Raw genomic sequence first — 13,732 nt, 5'->3', positions numbered from 1 at the left:
CACCTGGTATGGAAATTGCACCGCTCTCAATCGTAAAGCCCTGCAGAGAGTGGCTCGGACGGCTCAGCACATCGTTGGAGGTGAGCTTCCCTCCCTCCAGGATATTTACACACAGCGATGTGTGAGGAAAGCACAGAAGATCATTAGAGACTCCAGCCATCCGAGCCACGATCTGCTTTCACTGCTACCGTCTGGCAGGACCTGTACCAGCAGACTACGAGAAATTTCTCGCACAGGTCATTAGACTGCTGAACTGTAATACATCATAGCACACTTCACTTACCCTCGTACTGCACTTTACTAAATGTGTTTATTGTTTTTTATGTATATTGTTAATTGATCATACTGCCATGTAAAAGAGACCTGCACCTAAGCATTTCACTGCCAGTACACTTGTGTATATGATATGTGACAATAAAAGAGAATTGAATTGAATTGGAATATAGAGGTCTTAAGCTAAGAGAAAGGACAGGGTTGACCACTCTGGCTAAGTGTGATGAATTAAAAAAGTATATGTTCAACTAATTGTCAGCCTCTTACATATCTACATCTCGAGAGATTGCAGAATTCAAGAGACAAATTAGGTTTTTTATAAACAAAGCTAGGAGCGCATATAATGGTATATATAGGCATATAGTGGTGACCCGAAACATTCTTCGAGCTATTGCCGGAACTACCTGCGACGGAAGGAATCTGCTGGAATATTGAAAATTACGGATTGGTCCCCTCAAAGTCCAGACCTCAACCCCATCAAGCACATTTGGGGCGAGTTGGAAAATAAACTGGACAGATCTATTGTACATTCAAAAGAAAGCCTTTGGCTTCAGTTGTAGAAGGCATGGGATAACATTAGTGTTGAAGTTCTCAGAGGAAATATATTGATACTATGCCAGAGAGATGTGCTGCTGTAATTGCTGCAAAAGGTGGACATACCAAAAATTAAAGTTAATAGTGGATAAAAACAGTACGACTCACTTCATCTGATATTTGATGGTCAGAGCAACCATCTGCATGTTTCATGAACATTATGAAATGAAATCATGTTTTGGTATTCTGGGATTGGGCTAAATTCTGAGCTTGGAGCCCTTGATCCCCTCAGACAGCACGCCAAATAGGCTTATTTTACTTGTTTACTCTAATCGATAATTTGTAAGTGTGAACTTGTGAAAACAACTGCCACAGGGAATCGGACATTCTTTTCTTTTTTTATTTATTGATTTCTTTTTGCCATTTTTATTATGATAGGACAGTGAATAGACAGGAAGTGAAGTGGGAGAGAGAAAGGGGGAACTTGACTTGGAAAGGTCCATGAGCTGGAACTCGAACTCAGGTCACTTGAGCTGCCCACAAGGCTTTCGGTGCCGAAGATGGGACATTATTTTCAACTTGATTGCAATGTTTTATTCTCCATTATTCAATGCATTTTGCCTGTACATAAATTAACCTTTATGTTATGGCATCGCAGATTCAAATCTATAAATCAAAACATTTATTGCATTTATGGAGAAAATGCTCAGCACCCAAGGCTCTATCGCCTATTGCCTCAATGGTGGACAGTGTCTTTGGCCGGATTGCTGAGGCAGATTGCCAGCAACAGCCATTTTAGGATTGTTTGTCATCTTGACTACTCCTAACTTTTCACAGATTTAAGAGCTGGTTTTGTCCTAAAATTAGGAACATTGTTTAGCCTTAGGATGTTTTGTGAATACGTCCCAGGAGATGCAGAAAACCTTTTAAAAAAAAAAACACAAACCTTGTGCTCTTGTCTTGTTCAGCGTCTTCATTTGCATCTAAATCATCCGTCTGAAAAAAGTAACATGCCAATAAAAGTCAGTCCTTTAAAAACATTTTATTAAGGAAAGTCTTTGCCACTAGTGACACCAAACACAACTGCAAAAATAATTTACAGTAGGAGTGTAAAAATGTCCTCACTGTACACAGCAATCAACTCTGCAACAAGACTACAATAATATTGATTCTGAAATCCTCTGGCAATTTTTAATACAATCAATAACTAAGATGCAAAATGGCACCCCTTGCTTTTGTATGAAACAAAAGAGAGTTTGCAATGTGATGCGAAAGACACAAAAGTAGCACCAGATTCAGGTACCCAGTTGTTTCTTCTGATATAAATGTTCTGGGATTACCATGTCATTAAAAAGTTGAGGTCTTTGTCAGGGTTCGAAATTAACTTTTTCATCAAAGGGCAATATATGCCCACAGGAATAGATTTACTTTTTACCTTCTAGGGGTATTTTTTTTTTTAATTACCTGTGTAATTTTTTTCAATTACCTTTCAATTACCTTCAATTATCTGTGTTGTTTTTTATGTCAAATACTTAAATTTACCCAATTACTTAAATAAGAATACAATACTGTTACCAATAAAATTTGATCATGATCATTTACACTGCAAAGGTGGAACAGAAACTGTATCTGAAATGGCATTTATGTGTAATTACACAAATCTTAATGCTGCTCAAAGGTGGAATACATTTGTATACAACTATTGCAAATATAAATGGCACAAAGTATATATTTATATACTACATAAAGTAGTATATAAATTAAATTAATATACCACATAAAGTAAATATATAAAAAAGCAGGAACTCATTGGAGGTTAGGGCTGCAATATTATGACAAAAAGATCATTATTGTTGATTATGAATGTTGATTAATAAAACATAAAAAAGCTAATATCCATTTTTGAATTAGGTTAACTCTAAACTAATTTTTAGCGGTGACTAATCTAAAGGCTTGATTGACCATTGCATTCATAAGCTCAACAAAAACATGTGTGATGGTTTATAATGGGGAAAAAATTAGTAAAAAGAAATCTGATGCAACGTGAGCAGATCTAAATGTAGTGCGCAATCAACACTTTAAATTAATTTTCACATTTCACTGTAATTGCAACAGCTTTAATAGATTTAGTTATTTGTGCAGGGGCATTTTTTCAACCTTATTTTGAATATGGGGGCATTTTTGTTTATTTTGGTAGAATTTTTGCCCAAAGTCTCCATTGATTTCCAAACACTCTTCATATCATAGACCCTTTGCCATGTACGGTTCGTGTTTGCATATAACGATAAACTTCATAAACTTGGAATCACTTTAGCTACTATTTTAAAACAAAGTCAAAAAGGAAACAAACTCCTCCTGTTCTATAACATGGTTGTGGCCAACATCAGCTTAAAATAAAGGCACAGATGCACACTTCTAAAATCTATTGTAAATAATAAAGTACCATCCTGATACCAAAGCAACAAAGCTACTGATTAGATGGTTTTTTTTTGGTGTTATATTCTGGTAAGAAGATGAAAAAAAGCATACTTTTAAAGTATATTCATATTGAAAATAGGGATACACCGATTGTTCGGCAACCGAAATTTTTCGGCCGAAAATAGCAAAAATTGCAGAATAAGTGAAAAGACAGAATAAATTTAACAGAACAATGAGGTTTTTGATGACGCGATCAAATATAGCAACCAGCGCGTGTGAGAGAGAGGCCCTCGTCCACTTGGCACTCTGCGATGATATCATTTTTGCCACGCGCACACGATCGCCCTCGTGCGAACGCATCGAGTATAAACAAGGCTTAAAGAAAGCTTTAAAGTGTCCGAGAAAGACGCAGAAATGGCCGTTTGCAGACACTGTTTTGCTGAATTGTCTAAGCACCCTCAAATGCAAGCAAGAGTACCCTCAGTTGATACTGTAATAATATATTGGCCAATGTTCCAGTATCCATTTACAACGTGACATAGTTGTTGATCTCTTGTACGCAATGGCCAATATGTTTTAAGTTAGACTCCACTCACTGCTCAAGCCGTCAGAGTTTTTATTCAGTGCCGAGTTATACAGGCTTGCAAAACCTCTCATGAACAAACAAACTAAATTTGATTATGATTTGATTATGATACCTGTAGGCATAGGCCAAAGATAAGACAAGATGGCCAAATAAAAATATATATATTTTTGTTATATTGTGCTTTGTTTGTATAATGTCTGCTGGAATGCTAAAAATGTTCAGTGTTAAATAAATCTTTTTAAATTATAGTTTTGTAAAAAAAAAAATTGTTAATTTATTTTAAAAGCAAGACAAAATAGTAAAAAAGCAAATTTATGCAATGGTGAAAAAATTGGCAAAATAAATGGAAAAAAATAGAAAAAACGCATTCGGTATTCGGCTTCGGACATGTGTTTTATTATTATTCAGCTTCGGCCAAGAATTTTCATTTCAGTGCATCCCTAATTGAAAATGCACTGGGAGTGAGAATGCACTGGAGTTTATATGAATGTGTGTAGCTCACCTCTTCAGCCAGCTGAACGATACCAGTTGAGCGTCTCTCTTTCCTCCCTTTCCTGCGATCTCTCACTCCTAGTCTTGTCTGCGCCTCTCCAGATTCCTTCACTGGCTCTGTGTCTATTGCAGAGAGAAAACTTTCAATATTCATACAGAACTCATAATGAATCCAAAAGATCAAAGATCATTACTCTCAACTTCACGCACACTTGATAGTAATAATGCTGCCTTCACGTGCTATCGGAATTATCGTAAATACGAGTTTCCTAGGTAAAAATTGCACATGAACGCCCTCTGATGTCGTGTTTACCACTGGGAAGTTCGGAAATAATTTTGATACCCCAATTCCCGAGATGGGCGTGTCATAAACTTTAACGTGGTGGCGGGGAGAACTAGACTGCTGTGGCAGGTGTGATTTTATTGTTTTTTTTCCAAAACAGCTAGGTCGTCTTGTCTTGACATTAATGTAGTGCATATTTACATGTAAGAGTAATCATATGAAGCGTATTGTATGTTTGGTACACAGCGAAAATAGCCTGCATTTGACTGAAATTACAGAACCAGCAGAAAGCGGACTATCTGGAATGGTTGTCAGTGCATGGGACACTACAAATGATGTTGGTTTTAATAAGATTTTCCCAATAAATAGGCAAGAATAACCTGGTGTCCACCATGATTCCTGTTCACTCCGACAACAAAGCACTTGAATGCAACAAGCTCGTAATCACGACTTCTAAAGTGGGAATTAGGAAATTTCCGATAGCACGTGAAGGCAGCATAAGACTCACCTCTCTCAGCTGGTGTTATTGTGATGTTGGGGCTCACAGACTGAACACTGATTTGCTGAGGTTCATTGCTCTTAACAATACTCCGTTCTGCTTCCTTAAGATCTGTCAGTGTTACTCCCTGAAAAAAAAAATTAATAAAAATGGAAAATAAGCATTTATTGTAGTGTGCACAGTGTGTGTGATTAGGGGTGTGAACACACACCTGTGTTGATCGTCGTGACTGCCGCATGAGACGCGAACGAGCTTTCCTCTGAAACTCTGATTCCTCGTCTCTCACTGGAGCCTGAAACCTGAAAAACAATTGAATCATTATTAATGAACATTATTCGTCTAACTGCTGTAGAGAAAAAAATATTATACATTTTAATCATGATTATAAAACAAAAAAAGATATAATAAATTGAAACTATGTTCTATGTAATCAAGAACGAAATATAGCTTCAAAACAAACAAGTAAATAGTAATAAAGAAGAGCAACAACCATCATAACATTAAAAGCAACAAACAAAATGTGCTTTCAGTATTTAGCAGTAGAGGGCTTTTTCAAGTTACTGAAGTTTACATTGTCATATACATTTTTATTTTAATATTGACTTAGTAGTAGCGGTACTTTTTGACATAACTAACACTGCCTGATCTTGAAGAATAGAGTAGTGCAGGTATGGCATCACTTTGTAGACCAAAACGTGGAAGCGAGTTAGCATTTTAGTACTTCTGGTTCCCTCATCCATAAGTCAATGGTTTTTTTGAATGGGAGTTTGGTTAAATGGCTGTAATAAGGTCTGTGGTGAACACAAGCTCAAGACACTTTCACGTTTTATTCTACGACAAAAAATACATCAGTGTTACCCCACTCATTATTTTTTGAAGCGGTTACATGTCTTGAAAAAGACGGTTGCTAAAAAATGGCTAAATAAGACTACAGAGGCTGTTCGAGGAGATTAAGTGTCATCAGGCCGAAAAGGTTAGCTCAGTCCGCTTTTACAGCCTCATTATGCTCATAATTGTGCTCTTATAAACTAGTCTAACTCAAACGTTCTGGGAAAAATGTTTTGAGATAAAAACTGAAAGAGATGTCGGAAGCTTAGTGATGGTGACGTTGAAATCACGGGAACATGGTGTAGTTCGTTTATAGCCTACCTTTAGCCTTTTCCTTCATGGTGACTGCATTTAGGCAAATTAAAATTAATAGAGGTTGTGCTCATCTGTGATAATTATCTTGATGATCTTGTATCATAAACTTTAGTTGATCACAGAGCTTGTTTTTTGCGATAATCCAAAAGTCTATGGGAAAATCCTATTGGGTTTTTCTCGAGGGAACCAGTGTGATTGCCACATTGTAACTGCCGATTGGCCTACAAAGTGACGTCATACCTGCACCACTCTATTTGCACTTCAAATATTACATAATGTGGTAACCCTTTACAATAATGTTAAATTTGTTAACATGAATTAAAAAGGAAAACTACTTCTAAAGCATTTATTAATCTTACTGTTCATTTAAACATTAACTTATACATCATTTAAATCAAAAGTTGTATTTGTTAATACTATTTATTGGACCTGAACTAACATGAACTATCAATGAACAGTTGTACTTTTAATAACTAACGTTAATAAAGATAAATAAATACTGTAACAAATGTATTGCTCACTGTTAGTTAATGAACCTTATTGTAAAGTATTACCCATAGGATTTGTACAGCAGTAAAATAAAAGCATGAAAATAAAAATAAGTGTTCTTGTTGAATCAAGCGATCTTACTTCCTTCCATCACTAGAGGCGTTACTGGGGCTCTCAACAGGTGACTCTCGCCTCTGAGGGGTGGGCTGCACAACTGCTGTACGACTCGCTCTGTCCTGATCATTCACCTTGACTTCTTTATCCTCACTGGCCTGAAAAAACACAAACATACAGTGATTAATCTCAAGCACCTGCAGAGACATTCTGACAGTGAAAGCTAAGACAGATGAGTGTGTGTCTTACCCCTGAAGAAGGAACAATGCTCTCTGGAGACGATACTGTTGAACTTTCTAGAACAGAGAGAAAAACAAACATCATCAAACAGATTGTACTCTTGTACAGGTATGTTTCATATATGTAAATATGATAATGCTACAGTATATGTTTGAGAGAGAGAGAGTAACAAACCTGGGCTACTTTCTCTCTCATCGTTGATTCCCAGGCCACCTGAGACCCCTCGCTCTTTAGATTGGTCCTGTACACTAATTTTGTCCCTGCTGCTCATCCGGCACACAGAGCTTCTAAGAGAGAGAGAGACATGAGTGAAGATGCCCGTGACAGACTGACAAAACTGAAAGACTGAAAGACAAATCATCTTTCTCACCTGCGTTTCTTGTTTGCACTGTTGGCATTTGAGATCTGTGAATTTTGTTGGTCTATAAGTGCCTGTTCAGTCCTCCACTAAAATAAACAATCACAAAAATGTATATATTCATCACACCTCATTAATATTGGATCAAAATATAGCATTAATTCATGTTCTGATTAAACATCAAACTAATGAGCTTAATGAGTGACATTTCACTAGGGCTGAGTCTGCCACAAAATCATGCCTTAGGTAAAAAAATTATTAATTTTACGTTAACAATGTATTAAATGTATTTGGTTAAGGAAATAAAATATATATATCTTTAAGTACTGGATTACCGTGTGTATATCTACAAGGCCTTAAAAATCTTTAATTAGCCTCATATTATGAACTTTAGGAAACATGGACAGATAATTCGAAATGCTTTCCTGTCTTTCTGGGATATATAAAATGATATTTGGTATATTTCGCTTGCCAACTTTTTTTTCATAGTAAATGATGAGAAAAAGTGAAGAATAGGGGAAAAATTTATAACTTTGTGAATACAGCCTGGGACAGCAATGAGAGTGATGATTTACAGAAATGAAACAGATTCCAAGTGTAGTCTATTGGAATAATTCTGTGGTTATTATACAGCCGAACAGATTGCAAGACTGCAAGTGTCTGTTCTCTTTCATATGGCCAGAGCAAAGAAAAAGAAAGCAGAGCACTTGTAAGATAAAAAAAAACTCACTGTAGAAGTGCTTGTGTTATTGATGTCACAAAAACACACTAGGGTGTTAATATAAAAATGTAATCTCTTCACCATTTTTTTTTTTCAGTCTAGGAAGAATAACTGACAACAAATAGACCGGATTCGGCCCACAGGCCACCAGTTGAAAAGGCATGCTATATCACATGCAGTGTGCTGTGAATTTCTTCCTTTTGTGTGTCTAAAATGACTGATTGGTTTAGATAGAGTTGTGTGTCTGTGTGTGTTCTCACATTAGCCTGTCTTTGTGACAGCTCTTCTAGTAAAGACACAACACTCTCGTCCGCCACATCAAATGGAGTCTGACCCTTAAAAAACAAACAAACAACAAAAAATCATTTCCCAAACATGCATGCACACCCACACACACATTATGAAACAGAATTATGGCTAACTGCAGTGCTGCTGCTGCCTGCAGAACTGTGGTGCATTTTGACACAGAACAGTAGCTCCACACTTCCTCTTCCTTTAAGAGCGCATGAGCCCTCTGCCCTTATTTCTTTCTATTGCTATTCTATTGCTTTGACTTTCACCATTTAGAACTATGTTACATTTCTGTGTACTGTTTGATTACAGTATATTGGCTATTGTTACCACATTTCTTGATATGAACTGAGTAGAGCACATAAAAATAAGAATAGTCCTGAAATATAAATGTGGCCCAATGGAGGATTTGACCATTATACCTGTCTGATGAAGACAGCTTTGTTTCTCATAAACAACAGTTATAAGCAAACAGAATTTGCTGCTAAAATACGTTTAGCACATTTGTTCTCAATCAGTGCACTCTATCCCTCTATCACTCACCCCATTACTATGGGCCTCCATGTCACACAGCTGCTCAGCAAGCAGACGGCACGCCTCACTTTGACCCCAGTGAGCCGCAGCATGGAGAGGAGTCCAGCCATCATAGTCTTTAGTACTCACATCCAGACCACACTGACATAACAATCTGAGAGAGAGAGAGAATGAAAGCAGTATTAAGTCAACTGTGTGTTCAATATAATGTAAAGACACACTCTGTTCCAAAACCTAGTGAGCATTTTAAAAGGGTAATGTAACACAAAAACACGTTATTTTAGATGTCAACAGATATGCACAGTATGCATTGCACATAACTGAAAATCACACAATGAATATTAAGGGGAAAGTGGTTAATTTTTCAGTTATTTTCAGTCACAGAATGTGAGGTATTAGTTAAGTCTAATTTGTGATATAGATTATCATAAATTATGAATAGATGCTGAGAACAGCGGTTTCTGCACAAGGAAAAATGTTGCTACTATTAATGTTTTAAACCATTTATAGTTACTTTTTTTTTAATTACATTATGAAGAAAATAAAATTAGAAAGTAAAATTAATAATCTAAGAAATGCCCCCTTTTCTGATAAAGTGGATTTTGCAGGCAACTTCCAAAAAATAAAATAAACAAAACCTACATTTTGAATCCAAAATATATGTGTATTTGTGTAGAACCAGTGGTGAGAAATCAGTCCAAAATTCTATGCAAATGACTACTGAAGACCCGTTTAATTAGATATTTATTATTAATACACAGAAAAGTCTTTTTTTCTCAGCTGATACCATGCTTAGAGCAGTGTAAGCACAAGCATTTGCACTCAGGGAACCTGCATCTAACACCCACTACGTGTTTCTGAAAGACCACAGATGACAACAGATAACAGCCTCTTATTTATGAAACAAGCTTCCACTAAAAAAAAAAACAGTAACTAAATTATAATTAAAACTAAAATAATAACATTTTAGGATTCCAAGGCCCGGTTTCACAAACATGTCTTAGATTAAGCCAGGATTAGGCCTTAGTTCAATTAGGACATCTAAACAACGTTTTTTAAACGTGCCTTAGAAACAACATTACTGGTGTGCATCTGGAGACAAAACAATGGCACTGACCTATTTTAAGATAGGTCAGTGCAAGTTGCTTTCAGTTAAAACAGCTCAAATATGCATTTTAGTCTGGGACTAGCTTAAGCCTTGTCTGTGAAACTGGGGGCAGAAGTTTAAGGACCTTAAAATGTTCTTTTTTTTCACCAATGAATTTACACAACTATTCCCATTGCTTGTTATTTAATGACAAAGGATTTGAAAATGTTTAACTCTTTACCAAAAATGTAATATTGTAGAGCTTAGAATAACAAGTAATATATATGTTTATTAATAATAATAATAATAATAATAATTTTCCACTTTTAGGCTATAATTATTACAAATAGGCTACCTCATACAGACGTGGACAGATTTGTTGGTACCCATGAAAAAAGAACTCACAATCTTTTCTGAAGTAACAAAAGTAATTAGAATCCATCATTTTTTATTCCATATTTAATAGTAAATAAAAACATAATTTGCTTTGGATTTTTGATATTGTTGTTTGAACAGGTTATTTTAAATAATAAAACAACTGAAAATGGCATGGACAAAAATAATGGGACCCGTAACCTAATATTTTGTTGCAGTCTTTAGAAGCAATCAGTGCAAACAAGCGATTTCTGTAGCTTCTGTTGACAGGTACTTTGGCCCACTCTTCGTGAGCAAACTTCTCCAGCTGTCTCAGGTTGGGTAGGCGGCTTCTCCAGACAGCATGTTTCAACTCTTTCCATAGATGTTTGATGGGATTCAGATCAGGGCTCACAGAAGGCTACTTCAGAACAGTCCAGTGTTTTGTTCTCAGCCATTCTTGGGTGTTACCAGCAGCATGTTTTGAGTGACTACCCTGTTAGAGGACCCATGAGCTGTGACTGAGACAGAGCTTTCTGATGCTCGGCAATACACTACAAACAGTACAAACTATTCCTTGATAGTTTTGAGACTTCATTTTGCCTTGCACAGATTCAAGTGTTGAAAAGTTGTGTCTTGCCAAAAAGCTCCAGTTTTGTTTCATCTGCCCAAAGGACATTCTCCCAAAAGCATTGTGGGTTGCCTATATACACTATACTGCCAAAAGTTTTGGGATGTCTGCCTTTACGTGCACATGAACTGTAATGACATCCCATTCTTAATCCGTAGGGTTTAATATGAAGTTACCCACCCTTTGCAGCTATAACATCTTAAACTCTTCTGGGAAGGCTTTCCACAAAGTTTAGGAGTGTGTTTATGGGAATTTTTTACCATTCTTCTAGAAGCGCATTTGTGAGGTCACTGATGGCACTGATGTTGGATGAGAAAGCCTGGCTTGCAATGTCCGCTCTAATTCATCCCAAAGGTGTTCTATTGGGTTGAGGTCAGGACCCTGTGCATTCAAGTTAAGTTCCTCCAAGTTCCTCATCCATGTCTTTATGGACGTTGCTTTGTGCACTGGTGTGTAGTCATGTTGGAACAGGAAGGGGCCATCCCAAACTGTTCCCACAAAGTTGGGAGCATGAAATTGTCCAAAATGTTTTGGCATGCTGAAGCATAAAGAGTTCCCTTTCGTTCAGTCACTATGACGTAACGTTAGTGACTAACAAATGGGGGTTTCGCTTAGAAGCCTATCATCTTCAAGCTTTAAGAAAACGCCCCATGGCGTGCCAATGCCATGGGGCATGCGGAATTTGCATCCGTAACTCCGCCTCACCGCGTGAGTATAAAAGGAAGTACGTGGCAATATCGCATTATGTTTCTGCTTTCGGAGCCAAGAGTACCTACCTCTTCACTCCTCACAAGCCTTCTGAGACTCTGTCAGCCTCTTCGAGACGAGCGGCTTTCCAGTCGGTGTTGGTGTGACGGCGCGTTCCAGTGATCGCATACTTCCTGCCTGCTGATCTGTGCAGTTGTCTGCTAGACGGCTGGTGTGTATTTCCCTGGGCGCTTCGGCATCGACTGCGAGGCTTCCTCTCACAAAAAGAGCTTGCGCATGGCACGTCTTTTTCAAGACGGCTCGCCCGTGCACTTCCAGGTGCAATCGATCTCCGTTGCTGTCTATGGGCACTTTCACTGCTCGACGTGTTTGGGCTTCAGCACGTTCGGGCAGTGTTTGTGGATGTGTCATGTTTCCATTGCGGGAACGTGACCACCGCAATGTCGCGGTCGAGACTCAATGACCTCCGTGAGGAGAGAGTCCCCTCTGCCACACCCCACTCTACCGTCCCCGAGTGAGATGGTACTTTGGCTGGTGGCCAGAGTGACCTGAGGGCGGTGCGTGGTCCTCGGGCCACGCCCCCTCTCGCACATCGCCTCCCGCGTGTTGGACTGAAACAGCGGCCCGTCTCTGACGCCTCGTTCGTTTCGTTCACACTCCAGATAGCAGTGAGATGTCGATCGCCGCATCCCAAGGTGGGCTGGAGTCCTTTGGGGATGACGATTAGGTTGTGCTCCGCCTCCGGGTGTGTCAGCGCTGCCTGATCCGACCTAAAGTTGACAGCCATGTTATCTCGGGCAGCCGCGAGTCTCGCGCTGGTGTGGAGCTCCGCCCAGTCGCGAGTGCTCGTGGTTGCGCGATTGGTTTTTGGGGGAGACACCTGACAGCTGTTGGGCCCCGCCCCCAATCCGCCCCCAATGCCTTTCGCTCCCGAGGTGCATGAGGAGATCACGCAGTCCCGGAAGTCCCCGTGCTTCCCGCGACCGTTTGGTGGCCTCCTCCGCCTTCTCTGCGGCCTAAGGGTACACTGGGGCCCCCTCCCCCCACTGTTGAACTCTCTGTTGCGCACTACGGTGTCCACAGAGGGCTTTGACGTGGCGTGGTGTGGCTGTCCTAAGCACCCTCCCAAAGCCTGTGGGCTCGTCTACTTCGTGGCGTGGTCCTGCAGAGCTACGGGGCAGGCCGCCGCCCCTTTGCACATGCGCAAGGGTGGAGCCGACCCAGGGCTCTTCTATGAGCTGCGTGCCGCCACTGTTCCCGCCCTCTGGGCGGTGAAGGTGGCCACACGCTCCCTCGGTCGGGCGATGTCCACAGCTGTGGTCCGGGAGAAACACCTGGCCTTACCTGGTGATGTGGGGGGTTGAGTGAGCCCGCCTCCTCAACTCGCCCACATCCCAGGCTGGCCTCTTCGGCGGCGCGGCTGAGAACTGCACCCAACGGTTCTCGGCCGCCCTAGAGCAGACTGAGGCTGTAACATGTACTGCCCCGGCGGCCAGCTGCTGCACCCAGCCGCCGGCTCAGTCGCCTCAGTCCGCTCGCCGCCGAGGGCGCCCTCCCTCCTCCCGCCCGGCCCCAGCAGCAGCCTTCACCTGGGCTCGGCCATGGAGGTGGTTGAGGATGACGCCCAGTCAGCTCCCCAGCCTGGTTAAACGCCAGGCTGGAGGTGGACAACTCAGAGATGGGTCCCAGGTCTTTCCAGTGGATGGTAGCAGGGCCTCTCCTTCCCCCGGTGGAGGGCCGGGCGGAAAATCCTTCTGCTGCTGGCCCCCGGGCTGGCGCACTTGGAAAGAACTGGTGTCCCCATCCCTGCTTGCGAAGGGTGCGATCGAGCCTGTCCCTCCGGCCGAAATGAAGTCGGGGTTCTACAGCCCTTACTTCATTGTACCCAAGAAAATCGGTGGGTTACGACCAATCCTGGACCTTCGCATCTTGAACCGATCCCTTCACCAGCTTCCGTTCAAGATGTTGACTGCGTAA

The 13,732-nt window shown here is 40.3% G+C and overlaps 1 protein-coding gene across 4 annotated transcripts in view; it reads right to left on the bottom strand.

Annotated features, from left to right (window-relative positions):
• The window catches only part of ppp1r12c (protein phosphatase 1, regulatory subunit 12C), a 31,965-nt gene that overhangs the window by 4,736 nt on the left and 13,497 nt on the right, over positions 1 to 13,732 (bottom strand). For 2 of the 4 annotated variants that reach the window (XM_079840848.1, XM_079840849.1), the window contains exons 7-16: positions 8,985 to 9,129; positions 8,411 to 8,485; positions 7,442 to 7,518; positions 7,246 to 7,355; positions 7,081 to 7,127; positions 6,859 to 6,989; positions 5,297 to 5,384; positions 5,095 to 5,212; positions 4,314 to 4,426; positions 1,754 to 1,803 (exon numbers count right to left, since the gene is read on the bottom strand). In XM_079840848.1, the coding sequence (XP_079696974.1) occupies positions 1,754 to 1,803; positions 4,314 to 4,426; positions 5,095 to 5,212; positions 5,297 to 5,384; positions 6,859 to 6,989; positions 7,081 to 7,127; positions 7,246 to 7,355; positions 7,442 to 7,518; positions 8,411 to 8,485; positions 8,985 to 9,129 (954 nt within the window). Of the gene's footprint in view, positions 1 to 1,753; positions 1,804 to 4,313; positions 4,427 to 5,094; positions 5,213 to 5,296; positions 5,385 to 6,858; positions 6,990 to 7,080; positions 7,128 to 7,245; positions 7,359 to 7,441; positions 7,519 to 8,410; positions 8,486 to 8,984; positions 9,130 to 13,732 lie in introns of all 4 variants that reach the window. The other 2 variants (XM_079840847.1, XM_079840846.1) reach the window with 1 other exon arrangement.

This window comes from Gobio gobio, assembly GCF_949357685.1.
Source record: "Gobio gobio genome assembly, chromosome: 17".
Taxonomy (NCBI): Eukaryota; Metazoa; Chordata; class Actinopteri; order Cypriniformes; family Gobionidae; genus Gobio; species Gobio gobio.
The sequence above is the reverse complement of the archived record's forward strand: the minus strand, read 5'-3'. Positions and strand labels throughout refer to the sequence as shown.